The sequence below is a fragment of the Myxocyprinus asiaticus genome, chromosome 1, assembly GCF_019703515.2.
Source record: "Myxocyprinus asiaticus isolate MX2 ecotype Aquarium Trade chromosome 1, UBuf_Myxa_2, whole genome shotgun sequence".
NCBI lineage: Eukaryota > Metazoa > Chordata > Actinopteri > Cypriniformes > Catostomidae > Myxocyprinus > Myxocyprinus asiaticus.
The window spans coordinates 8810511-8826743 of NC_059344.1; the positions used below are offsets into that span (position 1 = coordinate 8810511).

Here is a 16233-nt window from a genome sequence, read left to right on the forward strand (position 1 = left end):
CATAAAGGCGCTCGCTTTGGCGCCATCGAGTCAGATTTTCTGTTTTTCAGTGCACGATTTTGTCTAAGCCCGTGTTTGTTTCTAGTAACACGTCGAAGTGAGGATTATTAATTCTCCCTTTGAAGTGGCATAAGGACGTCGTTTATACAGTGTAAATTTCAGAGCAATTTTAATGGGGTTTTTTACAAACATTACAAGGGTCCGACCAGGACAGCGCCACTGTTCGAGGCTTGTAATTTCTTACCACGAGGCGTTATCCCCACTTGTTCCAGTTCCACAGCCTCCAGATTTGGAGCACTGTATGTGGGAGCCATTTGGGATTTCAGCTTTGTTTCTGAGAGGATTGGAGTGCCAACGGACATCAGATTCTTCCTCGTGTTTGTCAAAAGCGCGAGTCTCTTCGGACATGCTCTGAGGCTTGGCATTTTTCTGTCGAACAAAGCGTGCAGAAGAGATACCATGCACGTCTTGAGCCGTTGCCATTAAAAAACTCTGTATGAGAGAATTCGTCGTTGGAAGGGAACAAATTGGCCCCTTTGTCCCTATTGTCTTTTTCTGTGTCGTTCTGGGAGAATGCACATGAATAAGGCAATGGAGGAGTGGCCTCTGCCTCTCTCTCTCTCTCCCCTCCCCATTCGAAGCGAACTGCTCACGGTGGAGGGGATCATGCATGGACCAGTGAGCCCGGCAGCAGAACGTGGGGGTTGGAATAAGAGAATATTCCCCAACGGAGTGATGGCGAACCAATGTGCGGAGTGTTTCGCCGGTGCCATTACTCTTTCGGGATTCTGTCAGGAGATGCAAGGTAATTTTTTCTTTCACCCATTTGTGGACCACACGGGCGTCACTGCTATCTCTAATTGATTTTTCACTGGCGGCCTGGCTGTTTTTCTTTTCAGTCATTTGTTGGATCTACACACAATGGCTTTGCAGTCCAACTAAGTGCATTGCGTTAAGGAATGCTTTTGAGTTAATATCGGCTCTGTTTGGACTTTCACTTGAGGCTCGCGCTGGGGAACGAGTTGGTCAGGGCGATGCTTTTGTTCACGAGGGTGTTTCGCACTATCCGGGTACTACACGTTGTTCCCCATTATATGCTGGGACCAGTTTAGTGTCTATCTGTTTTTCAGTACACCAATTTAGCTCAAGTTTCCCCAGTAATTTACGCTGGTGAATGAGCATTGAATATTTTCGGCTTGAGTTTTGCTTCTGCCTCCATGAAGGGTCTCGGGGCACGTGTAATATAACTCATTGTACAATAAAAATAGGTCTACACATGAGCCTGACGGGCTTGCTGTGTAACGAAGGATTCAGTGAATAAAATTGGACTGTATAAATGTATCCATTTCTCTCCTGTTTGCCCTTCGGTCAGTATCGGGATGAGTTCGCCATTGTATACGCCTTGAACGTCCGACAACCAAAATATGATTCTGTTTTCCCTCGCAGCTTGCTGGGGAGCAAACATAAAAAAACGCTTTCCGAATTCAGTCTCTGTCTCGATGACCAAGGGTCTCGAGACATGCATAACAGAATTTGATGTTTATCAAGCATAAGTGTACACAAAAGACAGTAAACATAAGCACCACACATTTTTCCCCCATAAAGAATGCTGGGGCCATTGTGACGAACAAGTTTTCTCAAATACCGCTGGTTCTGGGGCAGTCGCAAAAAGTAAACCAAGCACACCATCTAGTGGTTACAGGTCGCATTGCAGGCAAGAGCCATGCATTAATTAATCTTTCTGCCTGTCTGTCGGCTTGGCAGCAGCTGAAGGGCATTGCGATCTGGGTACTTTATACAATAAAGCATGGCTATGTCATTCAATTCAGGTGGCTTACATCCCATTCTGGATTTGAGATGTTTGAATTTCACTCTAATGAAATGTAAATTCAGAATGCTGACGCAGAATGCTGGCCAGAAATAAATAATGTCACAAATGCAGCCGGGGGACTGGTTTGTGACAATAGATTTGAAGGATGCTTATTAAAAAAAAAGAGTCAGGCGTTCCGTTGGGACAGATTTGTCACCACAAAGTGATAATGACAGACGCCGCCTCCACGAGTTGGGGCGCTGTATTCACGGCTTGTTTAGCCTATGGAGTTTGGAAGGGCCAGTGGCAATATTGCCACATAAACTGCCTGGAGATGTTCACGGTGCTGCTGGTGTTAATTTTTCCTCCCGGAGATTCAGGACAGCCTTGTCCTCATCCGGTCTGACAACAGGACGGTGGTGTCCTACATCAGTCGCCAGGGAGGAGTGCACTCTCATGCCATGCTGAGGCTGGCATGTCGCATTCTTCTGTGGGCACAGGACCTGTCCAGACAGGGCTTGGTGCCCGGAGATTGGGCATTACATCCTCAGATTATGGAACAAATCTGAAGAAGGTTTGGCAGAGCGGAAGTGGACCTTGGCTTTGAGCGAGACGTCGCACTGTCCCCTCTGGTTTTCTCTCTCGCCCCCGGTACCGCTGGGCATCGATGCATTGGCAATGCTTAAAGTCTGTGTTGCCACTATAGCTGAGCATGCGCTTATTAATGGAGTCTCTGTCAGTAGACATTATCTTGTCTTTTGTTTTATGCGTGGGGTTTGCAGGCTTAGACCTTTTCTTCCCATCCACGTTCCTTTATGGGATATATCTGTTGTTTTAGAGGTGCTCTTGGGTGCTCCGTTCAAGCACTTGGCACCAGTCACTGATACGTTTTTGACTCTTAAAACAGCCCTGCTAATGGCATTGGCATCATTTAGAAGAGTTGGTGATTTGCATGCACTGTCGATCAATCCCTTATGTATGGATTTTGCGCCAGGGTGTTTAAGGGGTTAAGACCTCGTTTGGGCTATTTGCTTAAGGTTATTTCAACATAATTTTGCTCGCAGACTATTAATTTTCAGACTTTCTTTCCTTCCCCATTTGAGTCGGAGGAGCATGAAAGGTTGCTTATGCTTTGCCCAGTTTGGGCGCTGCAAGTTTATGTTGACCATACTAGCCAGTGGTGTAAGTCAGAACATTTGTTTGTGTGCTTTGGTGGCTGCAACGGGTGTTTTGGTGTCCAAGCATTGGCTTATTGGTGCAATTTCAAGTGCTTACACAGCGCATGGTTTACCTTCGCCTTCGGGTATTCGAGCCCAGTCTATGAGGAGCATGGCATCCTCATGGGCTTTGGCCAGAGGTGCGTCCTTTGAGGACATTTGTGTGGCAGCAGGGTGGTCTTCTCCGCATGCATTTGTTAGATTTTATCATCTGTACGAGGGTTTGAATCCTGCTTCCCAGGTTTTCTCTGTTGGAACAGGAGTAAACTCATAATTCCTTTTTATTCGGATGCTTTAGCTCGCTTGTGCACCGCTATATGCTTGCAACACGGGCTTAGACAGTTGGCAGCTACTGTTCGCATGGCATGAATGTATATCATTCCCATAGAGAATACGCAGCTCGAGTTCCTATGAAAGGGAACGTCTCGGTTACGTGGAAGGTATCCCTGGTTCCCTGAGTGGGAACGAGATGCTGCATAGCTGGCCATACTCTCTACCAGCTGCATAGGCTCATGCCTTCCTTCTGAAAATCTGACTCAATGGCGCAAAAGCGAGTGCCTTTATGGAGCCCGTGACATAGCTCCCCTGGGGCGTTGCTTAAGTGCCATCATCCAATAAATTGCTGTGATTGTATAAGGGCTTCAGGGAACCAGGGTTACGCTCCATGTAACCGAGACGTTTTCTTTGGTCTGTTGATGTATTTCCTACTGAAACATGAAGTTGGGGCGAGACTTTTTGAACGGCTCTGCCTTTTTTGAAAAGCCTTGGCAAAGCCACATACACACCTGCTGCTTCTCATGCCAGAGAGAGCTGGTGTCCAGCCGGGGAAGCAATCTATCCCAGTCCGACCACTTGAGGATCAAATGATGATTATACTGGCCACATTACTACATAACCAGCCCATAAACATTACAGTATTTGCTTACGATGAGGCTCGAGTCATTGTGCAAGTCAGTGCAGATAAACGAGAAACAAGTGTATCACAATATGTACATTTTTGAATCACAATACATTTAACATGAATAATAAAGAACGCTCATGCTGTTCATCCTAAGAAACCTCAGAAAAAAGGCTGTATTAAAAATAAATAAACTCCTGCGAGTTTCCTCGCACCCAACTCTCTCCTTCGGGTTCCATTAAGAAGTGATCATCCCTATGCCCTATTCACTTTGAAGAAAATTAAACTCCACTGTGAGCGCTTCAGAGTCCATAAAAGTGATAATGGTGATAATTGTTAACTAGTCCACTAAATAATGTAGCAGCAAAATTAACAGTAATTCAAGTGAGAATCTTCAGTAGAAAAGAAGCCAGTTTTCTTTGCAAAATGTTTTCAACTTGTATCTGGACTTTAAAGGATTCAGATCTCTTTTTTTGTTCACTAGATATCAGTTCACTCTTCATTCACACAGTTATACAGTTATTTGGCACCCTGTCAAATTAAACATTATCATTTGTAAACAAATGATATTAATAAATTAATATTATTATTTTTATTATTAGAGGTCCAAGCACCGCAGGTGCCAGAACCCTATTGTGTTTGTTCTGATTTTCTTAAATGTAGGGGTGTCAGAGACTGTAAATCACAGAGACTCCAAACTTGGCAGGATGGTCCCAAACCTGTACCACTACTCAGGCACTCATACTCGCACCCATCCTACCCTAGGTGGAGCTATAATAAGCACTTTTACGTTGTTGCTCATATCTCCTCAACCGTATGGGCTAGAATCAAAATTCTGTTAATCCATGCATCAAGCCCTACAAAACGTATATCTCCGATTTCATTTCAGTCTATGAAAATGTTCCGCCATTTTTTTAATTTATTTATTTTTATTTTAAGAACCTACTTTTTCAAACTCCTAGGCCATTTGTCACATGAAAATGTGTATACATCATCTACAGACCCTCCTGACAAAAATTATCAAAAGAATTTCAATACGTCAAATCATCCCGAAGATATTGGTGATGCAATTCCTTCGGTAGAACGCAATTTGATTAATCGATTACTATCTACTAAATGCAAGGTCCAAACTTAATAATACCTGATACATATAGTCTCTAGGCCATGTTGATGATGCATGCAAATTTGGCTCAATTCTGCCCATAGGGAGTGCTACAACTAAAAAACTGTCATAACTCTGCAGTCATTTGGTCGACTTAAATTAAATATGCACCTTCTTTGGTTCAAGTGCTAACATATCTTTAACATATTGATTTGACAAATCAACAAAAATGGCCACCAGCAGCCAATCAAATTTCAGCACCTAATAACTTGAGCTGATGGTCCTGAAACGTATTATACAAAAGAAGGGTCCCTACAGGAAGCTGTATATAACATTTTGTCAGAATCAGCTTTTAGTTTTTTAGTATTTTAGTTTCTCCAAATCCTTCAGTGCCCCCAAAACATATGGTCACATGTATTTCCATTTCCGCAAGAAAATTTTCTATCACTTAATCTTTTTTTTTTTTTTTAAATACCTACTTTTTCGAACTCATCCTAGTTTCCTTGATTCACACGAAATGTTGTATACATCATCTACAGACACTCCTGACAAAAAGTTACCAAAAGTATTTCGATTTATGAAGTCGTTCGGAAGATATTAGTGAAAACTGTTTTGGGTGTGGCCAATAATGAGTAATTGGCCTGTATCTTGTGAGCGCAATATTCAAACATAACAAAACTTAAAACACATGGACAACAGAACATTCTGAGGTCATATACAACATTTATTAAATTTATGATGTTAGGGGGTGCTGTAACTTAAAATCTTGTTTTTCAACTGTGATCAAGGCAGTTGAAATTTGACACCAAAACAAATGTGTACATGGCATCCAAAGGATCTATTCTGTTCACTTTGGTTATTTTAATCAAACACACCAGGACAGTCTGATGCGATGTGCCAAATTCCATATATTTCTGTTGTCAGCAACACATCAAAATGATTAGTTAATTTAACAGTAAAGAACAGATGCAGGATGTAGTATCAATTTTGTCCACTAGAGGGAGGCACAATATAAGAAATCACTGAAAGTCTTGAACCCTTCAAATATTTTATTGTGTGAAATGTGTTAATATGTGCATAAATAACAACATAAATCATCTATATCTAGCCACAGTCATTCATTATGAATCAGGAAGAAAAAATATGTACTAACTGCTATATTCATCTAATTTGCGAGATGCACTCCAATACTCTACAGTCTGATGACCTAAAAGCCTGTATGAGCCATAGACCTAATTTACAGTAGCGGTATATTTGATTTTTGATTGAAATGAAATTGAGGCTGAAGTAGGCTATAGACTCACAGTCTCCTCAACTGCATGCGCTGTATGAAGCTATCTAAAGGTCTCAGTTGAATTCAAGTTTCGGAAGTTAAGATAAAATCCAGTGGAGAGAGTCTTCTTTTCAAGCTTAATGAACATGTCTGATGAATGTATTTTCATCAAGTCATCACCGTGCTTGTTTCGGGTTTGATTGGATGCTTGTTCATTTAAATGTGAATGGATGTAATTAAAAATTGGGGCGGATAAAAATATTGTTTTCCCGATGCATCGCGATCCTTATGAACAATCTCGATATCAATTCTTAAATCCTAAGATCGATTCAAGTGAAGCAAATGCACATGCGAGTAAATTTTGCTCTATCAGGCCGCCGAAGCTGGCGTCAGGCACTCATGCTTTAAACGCATTTGCGCAGTGCAGTTGAAGCCTGGTTTTCACGTGAGTGTGGCGCGAGACATCACAGAACCACGTGTAAGTGATGCACTCTGCTCTTTTCTGGAGTGCCCACTTCAACTGGGCTACCCTCGATATCAGAGATGGGATAGTGCAGAACTGATCACTTGCTATCGTGGCGGCTTCCCTTGATGATCACAAGGCTTACCTTGATATCGTGGCGCAGACCTCAAAACTTAAGGCTAATTTTAATTCTGAAAATGTCTAGTTTAAAGTGCTATCGATGAAGTCAAATCTCTCAAACAGTTGGACAGCCCCGACATTTTATTCAGCACTGATGAGGAAAAGAGACAACACTCTGGATGCGCCAAAATAAGCTTTTATTTACATTTATCATTTCAGAACGGGCCACAAAACGGTGCCGCGATATGCCGAAGGGGGCAGCGATATGCAGAAAAGGACAGCGAACAAATTTTTGCCCAAAGATTGCTGAGATTAAGCGAGTAGTATTCAACTGGTCATGTGATTCTAAAATGGCAGCCCCCATGAGGGCGCCCCTGCCCTATGTAGAATAAAACATCTTTTATAAGGTTATGATTAGTCCACATCTCATGTGAGTGTCACATTTATGACTCCACCATTAAATGATGACCCTCTTTGCCTGTCAGTCATTTGGGCGTTTGGGTTGGCTAACGTGTTCTTGGAGAGCAGGGTTTTGGAAAGATGGCGAGTGGTTGAAGAAAGTCTGGAAACGGCTAAAAGCGCATACATCCATTGAACAATCCCATACCTGCACTTTCCTTAAACAAAAGTTTCAAACTAACACTTCACATGAGTGACTGATTATCTTTCTTGTGGATGCAAACCTTGATTTTCACAGTTTCTCATCATGGATGCTTCAGATTTGGATTTCCAAACCATTTTCAGACTGTTACATGCAGGATCTGCCCCTAACCTGTGCAGTAAAGACCTCGCCAGCAGAATTTCATCATGTCTTAGCCCTCAAACAGCCAGTGTCATTGTCACAGACACTGCTGTTATTTGCTTGTGTCTTACTCTTACTGAGAAAATCATTACCAGACTGTCATGTCAGAGTCTGTCACAAGATGTCAGAATATTCTGTGAAGATGTCATGAGGAGCCTGTTTGGAAAAATGAATCTGATGGCAAAACTGGTATGTTACCCTGCTTAACTGATGTTGTCATGGGTGAATCTCACAAAACCTGTCAAGAATATGTGCGTGCCGTACTTCACAATAAAACCAAAAGTCCAAAAGTTAAATATCATTCCCCATTACTGTAATGTGTAGTAATTATTACAACTGTTATAATTATACTGTATATTATTTTAATTATAAAGTATCCATGCATCATGGTAGTATTTGTTGCACTGCCTTTAATTTTTGCTGATTTAAATTAGAAAAAGCTTTTTATTACAGTATTTATATATATATATATATATATATATATATATATATATATATATATATATATATATATGTATGTATATATATATATATATTGGTATGTAAAAAAAAAAAAAAACATCTTTAAGCTCTACAGGGGTAATGATAATTATGGGGAAATGTGCATAATTGTCATTTATGTAATGTCAGAAATGTAATTGTCCTAAAATAGACTGCTTTTTTTTTCATACAGAATCTAATTTTTTCAAATTTCCATTTGTTTTTGGAGTGAATTGTGACCTGGACATATTTTTGTGAGATTAACCCATATAATTTAATATGTAATTTACATTAATTTAGAATTGTTCACCCCAAAAAGAGGAAATTCTCTCATTATTTACTCACCCTCATGCCATCCCAGATGTGTATGACTTTCTTTCCTCTGCAGAACACAAATATGTTTAGAAGAGTATCTCAGTAAAATGCAAATGAATGGTGAACAAAACTTTGAAGCGCCAAAAAGCACATAAACGCAGCATAATTAATGCGATTCCAGTGGTTTAATCCATATCTTTGGGAGTGATCTACATTAATCGGTTTTGGGTAAGAACGGACCAAAATGTAACTCCTACCCTGTGCAACTGTGCAAAAAGGAGTAAAATTTGATCTGTTCTCATCCAAAATCAACTGGATCACTTTGGAAGACATGGGTTAAACCACTAGAGTCAAAAGGATTGCTTTTTTACTGCCTTTGTGTTTTTTTGGAGCTTCAAATTTTTGGTCACTATTCACTTGCATTGTGTGGACCTACAGAACTGAAATAAAAATCTTTGTGTTCAGCAGAAGAAAGAATGTCATACACATTTGGGATGGCATGAGGGTGAGTAAATGATGAGAGCATTTTAATTTTTGGGTGAAGTATTCCTTTAAGCCTTAAGACTAAAACGGAAACGTATGACTGATCCTAGACCAGTTTAGTAAGTGTTTTTACCCCTCTGTTGTGTTTGTGCAGGTCTCCCTCCTCAGCTGCCAAGACCAACTGGTGTCTCATTTATCTGCAAAGTGTATGTCAGCATATGTCATCAATGATATTTGCATCAATGTAAGTATTTCACAAAAATAATTTATTTAATTCTACAGCTGACAGATTTTTCTATGATTATGAGTATAACTTTAACTTATTACATAAACAGTCCCCCTGGAGCAAACTGGTGTTTGCTCATGGGTACAATGTTTATATCTTTTTTTGTGGAGCACAAAAAAAAATGCGATTTTGTTACATTCAAGAACCAATGACATTTGTGGACAATGACATTTTAGAGCTTCAGTGAAGGGAAACATTATTTTGGTCTCACAAAACTAACTTCAGAAGACTTGGAATACTGCACAAGCTGTGTGAAATACTTCTAAGAAACTTTTATTGTGCTTTTGACCTTTTTTGGTGTTTGACAGCCCCTGGTCAGTATGAACTGTCACTGAATGAAGAGATTCTTCAATAAATCTCTTACTGTATTCCACAGAAAAAAAATATCAATACAATTTGAAACAACATAAAGCTGGGTAAATAATGACAAAAATTGTTTTTTGGGTGAACTATTCCTTTTCATACTACACATTTTTGGATTTCCAAACACTTCTGTACACTAAAGCACAAAGACAATTTTATGAAATAGTCTTGATTGACTGATATTGATCATGTGTTGATCCCCATTTCATTTACATTAACGTACAGAACATCTGGTAATCTTCTGTGTACTGTAAAGTTTTGAAATGCTGTGAATATTTTCTGTTTGTCTTTTTATGCTTTAACTCTTTCAATCATTCTGAGTTTACTAAGTTCTGTTGCCTAATTGTTTGTTGCAGGGAAGTAGCTGCTCTCTTTGGATACACACATGCACTGAAGTGTTTCAGAAATCAACTCCCAGCAGTGAACTGGATTTCTGTCTGTGGTCACTAACTGCTGTGATTAAAGGAGTGCTGAGAGCAGATTGCCAGAATAAAAACGGTACTCACATAGTAACACAGTATAATTCCTTTTCAGTTGCTTTTAATTTCATTAAACCAAAGACCAAAGGGTTTATCACAGTATATTTTCAGAATTACACCACTTCCTGTTGCCTGAAAATAAAGAGGCTTCTTTCTTTTTAGAAGAACAAAAGCATTTGTTTTGATCTTAAAGGAAACCACTGCATCACACATTTCTTTGTCTAATTGCATGTTGTGGATGTAGCTTTCTGTGACATGATGAAAACCTTTTTTTACAACTAGATATAATTTCTGCATAGACATGCATGGTTAATTCAGAATGATACATGGAGAAATGTTTTTTTTTTTTTTTTTTACTGAATTATAGTTAGATAAGATGCATTAATAGAGATTTGATGCTTCAGAGTTTTGACCAAGAAGAAAATATGTAACTAAAAATAAATCCACAAATGATCCATACAGTATATTTATTTAAATATTTTTTATTTAAATATATACCTTACTCTGTGATAATTTTCAGTTTCAAATGGCTTATTACAGCTAAAGAATCAAGAGCCAATGTGTGTGTGCTCCCTTCTGTTTTACCCCAATATTGGTTATTAAATCAGTATAAATTTGATTCATGGCTTTATTAGCTCCAGAAGAATATAATCTGTGCAAGCGCTTTCTGTGGGTTCACCAAGGTTTAAAAAGTAAAAAGTATTCGGCCCGCAAAAGATGACGTTTAGTCCAAACGCACCCACGCAGTGTGAGCATGCATGCAGGAGAGAAAGATTTAGGTTATCAATTTATTTTAGATGGCCAGATGCATGTCTGAAATATTTTTTATTATTTTGGGAATATATTGAATATTAAGAATATATTTATTGAAAAGAGGTCATTTTTATTGGCTACTAGTGATGCTCTGATTCATATGACTCGGATCAGTGGTCTCATATCCATAGCCAATCATAAACCATTTGCCCATGTCGCAAAAGATGCGCGGTTCCTTTACAATTTCAGCTTCACTGAACGCTAGCAGAATGTTGTAAGACAATGTGACACCACGTCAGGGTTCGTGTGTGTAAATGAGGAGACGGGGAGCAGTGACATGCTTCAGGTAAGGCTTTTATTTTCTTTGCCTTCATGTGCAGTGTATGCACTCTTTTCAATGTTTTTACTCAGTTCAATAATCCACACTCTCAAAATAAACAAACTTCTTCACAAACACTCAATGTAAACAGATTGCAATGCTGCACACTCGTTCTCTCTCTTCTCTGGCATGTTCAGCTGTTTTAAGGGCTCTCTCCACTATCACTGTAATGAGAAACAGCTGTTAGAAATCATGTCAACCAGCTTGACGAGCCACACCACTCCCTCTCTCCCGCAAACAGACACACATCCACATGCCCATCACCACATACCCCCACTGCCCAACTCAGGCCAGGGCAACATCCGGCCTGCCAACTCCCCCCTCATTCCTGGAGAGAAAGTCAGCCACAGCCATCTGCGCCCCTGGTCTGTGGATCACCTCAAATTTGAATGAAATCTGAAGTGCGAGGTACCAACGGGTGATCCGTGTATTGGTATCCTTCATGCGGTGGAGCCACTGGAGTGGGGCGTGATCTGAACAGAGGATGAAAGCCCGCCTCAGCAGGTAGTAGAAGAGAGTGAGGACGGCCCACTTGACCGCTAGACACTCCTCCTCCACGGTGCTGTACTTAGTTTTCCTCTGTGAGAGTTTACAACTAATATACAGCACCGGTCGCTCCTCCCCCTCCACCTCTTGCGAGAGCACTGCCCCCAGCCCTCTGTCAGATGCATCCGTCTGCAAATTAAAGGGGAGAGAGAAATTTGGAGAATGTAAGAGTGATCCCTCACAAAGTGCAGATTTTATTTTTAGAAAAACCTGTTGAGTAACTAGGCACAAACCATTCTTAGTAGCCAGCCAGCCCCAGAAACTGTCTCACCTCCTTTTTGGCCTTGGGCAGGCCGTGATCACTGCGGTTTTGTTAACTTGGGGACGCACCTGCCCATGACCCAAGTGGAACCCCAGATACCGAACTTCCACCTGCCCAATTGCACACTTCTTCGGGTTGGCTGTGAGCCCCGCCCATCGCAGCGACCTCAGGACAGCTCTCAGAATTTGCATGTGCCACCGCCAGTCATTACTATATAATGATATCATCCAAATAGACTGCGGCATATGCCGTATGTGGCCTGAGAACTTTATCCATGAGACGCTGGAACGTGGCGGGGCCCCGAACATACCAAAAGGAAGAGTCACAAATTGGTGCGTGCGGGGCCGAGCGGCGTCTGGGCAGAGCGAGGCCGGAAAGATAAGTGGTGAATGAGGTCCACATGTGTGCCACACCGGTCTCGCATTCCAGTGTGGGGCGGCGGGAGTATTTAAGGAGAGGAGACCACGGCAGACGAGAGAGAGATGCATGAAGCTGTCTGTGTGTCAGTGTGGTGGATGCTGAAAAGCAAACCTTTTGTGTACTGCTGAAAAATGGTGTCTTATTGTGTGCCACTGAAAAGTGTTTTCTCAAGCCAGCCCCAGCTTCCTCCTTTCCTTAATTGTTACATGTTGTAAGCCAAACGGTGAGGAAAAAGCAGTTTTTTCTCTGGATACTGGAGTTAAGGGGATCTGCCAATAACACTGTTAAATACAGTGTTGAATAAAATTGAGTTGCACCCAACCGATTGAGCAATTCGTTAATACGGGGCATTAGATTTGCATAAAATTTGGACACCGTGTTCACTTTTCAATAGTCTACACAGAACCGGACCATCCAGTCGCTCTTAGGAACCAGAACCACTGGGCTGGCCCAAATGCTGTGCGACACTTCTATTATGCCTTATCAAGCATTGCCTCTAATTCTTCCTTAACGACCTTTTTTTGTGTTCAGGAAGGCGATGGGGCGGCTACACACCACCACCCCCGGGGTGGTTTTGATGTGATACTCTATGAGGTTTGTGCAACCGGGGAGAGGCGAGAACATGTCCGTGAATTCCGCTTGCAACTTGGCCACGTCTGTGAGCTGCGACGGTGAGAGATGGTCTCCACACAGGACTGGGGTGAGTGAATTTGGTTTAAGAGTCACCTCTGACCCGAGCTCCGCCCCCTCGGGGCCTACTGTTGCTAAGGCCACAGGGACCGCCTCCCTCCATGATTTTAGGAGATTGAGGTGGTAAACTTGATGTGCTCCGCCCCATCCGTTCGCTTAACCTCATAATCGAGATCTCCGACTTGACGTGTGACCTCAAAGGGCCCTTGCCACTTGGCGAGTAATTTAGAGCTTAAGGTGGGCAGTAATACAAGCGTTTATCTCCCGGTGAGAATTCTCGTAGTCGAGTGCCCCATCATAACTGTTGGCTTTGACGTTCCTGAGCTTGGAGCAAATTCCCCTCTGTTAGTTGACCCAAAGTGTGGAGTTTTACTCTAAAATCAAATTCATTTTTGCTGTTTGAAGGCCCCTCCTCCCAAGCTTCCCATATGACGTTGAGCACGCCACACGGCCGACGCCCATACAGCAGCTCGAATGAGGAAAACCCTGTGGAGGCTTGTGGGACCTCTCTAACTGCAAATAACAGGGGTGTGAGCCATTTATCCCAATTTCTAGCATCCTCGTGCACATACTTACGAATCATATTTTTTAAACGTTTTTTTAAATCGTTCCACCAACCCATCTGTTTGTGGGTGGTAAACACTTGTGCGAATCAAATTCCTAATAATTCGTATAGTTTGCGTAGTATTCGTGACAAATGTAGTACCTTGATCAGTGAGGATTAGACCCCCCTAAGTGGGGAGGAATCCAGGGCACAGGACCACCCAGCCTCCTGGGGCAGGAACAGGATGGAAAGAGGAGGGGCGGAAGCAGGGTTTGGGGGTAGGGAAGAGAGAGAGAGAAGACGACAGAGAGAGAGACTCTGGATCACTGCTTCCCGGAAACGCCGTCATGTTGTCCTCGTCCAGCTGGATCGCTTCCTCCAGCGACGCCAGGTGGTGGCACTGGACCCGCTCGGCCATCCCACAGGGCAGCTGGGCGATGAACTGCTCCAGTACCACCTTGTCCATGATTTCCTGGGCGAAAGGCGAAAAGGTGGCCGTATTTGCCCAGCTTCAGGGTGCAGAATTGCTGTTGGCTTTGTTCGGGGGTCCAGCCAACCTGCTGCAGAATGGCAGAATGATGGCCATTCCCACACCTCGTTCTGATCAGGCTCCAGAAAGCCTGTCGGTCCTCCGCATGGGCTTGGAGCAGGAGTTGAAAATGCGGCTCCTGCTCCAGCCGCAGGTCGATGAGGCCTGATGCTGGTTCTGCTGGATGCTGCAGAGGGTCTTGATCACCTCGCCCAGTGGTGAGGACTCCATGACGACGTATCTCCTCGAATTTCTTCCCGGGTTTCGGAACCAGTGTGACAACACGTCAGGGATCGTGAGTGGAAATGAGGAGACGGGGAGCAGTGACATGCTTCAGGTAAGGCTTTTATCTTCTTTACCTTCGTGTGCAGCATATGCACTCTTTTCTATTTTTTCACTCAGTTCAATAGATTCAACACTTAAACAGATGGCAACACTGCACACTCATTCTCTCTCTATTCTCTAGCATGTTCAGCTGTTTTAAGGGCTCTCTCCGCTATCACTGTAATGAGAAACAGCTGTTAAAAATCATGTCAACCAGCTTGACGAGCCACACCTCTCCCTCTCTCCCGCAAACAGACACATGACCACACCCCATCACCACAGACAACAACTTGATTCGGGAGTTAAGAAACATGCAGTGTGAGAGGTGTAGTGAATATAAAAAGCTTGTGTACAGTACATGGTGTTTCACGCACAACACGGCAACGGAAAACAGGCACAAAGTTGATACAAAGACTTTTGGTACAAAGTTGATACATAAAAATACATCTTTCTACAGAATCGGTAGTACAGAGAAAAAATAAAACACACAAAGGATGGATGGACGTCTTGGTCTTCAGTTGTAGATGATTAAGTCTTTATTGCAGTGTAGCAGTGACCAAATACATGAAGCACCTTGGATTCAGCAGAGTCAGACTGAGAAATGACCATTCTAAACTCATACCTTGATATAGTTGGTAAAAAAAAGTTTGCCGCCAATAATGTAAATGAAGTTACGCTCCTAATGTTAATTAGATTTGACAAAAATTGTGGTGCCCAATTGTCTGGGATGGTTCTTGATGGCCCATTGCCGCTCCCATATGTAAGGCTGGCACCAGGATGTCTACACCCAAAAGGCTCTGTGAGAGCCAACGTCATAAAACACTCACACAGAAGAGCATCTCCACCTGACACAACACACCCTACTGATTAAGGACCATAAAACGCAAATCTCACTCACATCTGCCCCCTCTCTCACCTCAGGTCACTTTCGGGTCACCAAAAACTAAGTTATGACTTATCCTGTTCTGTAATGTAAAAGGTTTTCTGATCATACATGTTTGGTATCATTCAAGAGGTCTCAGTGCAACTGGTAAAACGGTCTCATTCCCTTTAAGCAAAGTCAAATCACAAGTAAGATTTAAGAACTTAGTAAAATACTGTATTCTATCATGGGCATGCCCCCCTCCCAGATCTCTCACAGAGACCAGAGGCTTTATGCAGATTAGGTGTATTCTTTGTAAACATCAAACTACCTACTCAATCACAAGTTTCAAAGGTCTACTTACAACCTCCTAAATTGTAAACTAAATCCTGAATAACATGAAACACACACATCTGAAATAACAATAGAATCATTTGGTACTTAAGGAGAGATGACAAAGGAATCAGGGAGTCTGTAGTCAGATATCCCGTACAATTGCTGTGTGTCATTTTCTATTGCCAGGTATGTTTCTTTGACTTGTCTTTTATTTTTAGGAATGTTTGTTTATTCTGATCATGTGTGAAATTGGCTTTGATTGATTTTTGTAACATACGTTTTAAATCCTACCTGGCAAATAAATTGTTACTTTTTGATTTATTCTGTATTACTCCGAAATCATTTATCACCGGTAGATTCGAAGGACGCCTTTTGTTACCGCAAACTTATGTCCAGGATAATGGTCATTACTGGAGCTTATGAATAGGAGAAAACCACGTAAGACTACCAGTCACTGCTTATCACCGTCTTAGCAAGTTGTATGAAACTTGACTAAA

At 41.9% G+C, this 16233-nt stretch overlaps 1 protein-coding gene across 9 annotated transcripts in view; it reads left to right on the forward strand.

Moving 5' to 3' along the window:
• LOC127448832 (ceramide synthase 2-like) overlaps positions 1-16233 on the forward strand; it is a 76097-nt gene that overhangs the window by 3748 nt on the left and 56116 nt on the right. For 8 of the 9 annotated variants that reach the window (XM_051711710.1, XM_051711702.1, XM_051711684.1 and 5 more), the window contains 3 exons: positions 7581-7874; positions 9118-9207; positions 9969-10110. In XM_051711710.1, coding sequence (XP_051567670.1) covers positions 7590-7874; positions 9118-9207; positions 9969-10110 — 517 coding nt within the window. In that variant the 5' untranslated portion in view covers positions 7581-7589. Of the gene's footprint in view, positions 1-7580; positions 7875-9117; positions 9208-9968; positions 10111-12982; positions 14552-16233 lie in introns of those variants that run through there. The other variant, XM_051711739.1, reaches the window with a different exon arrangement.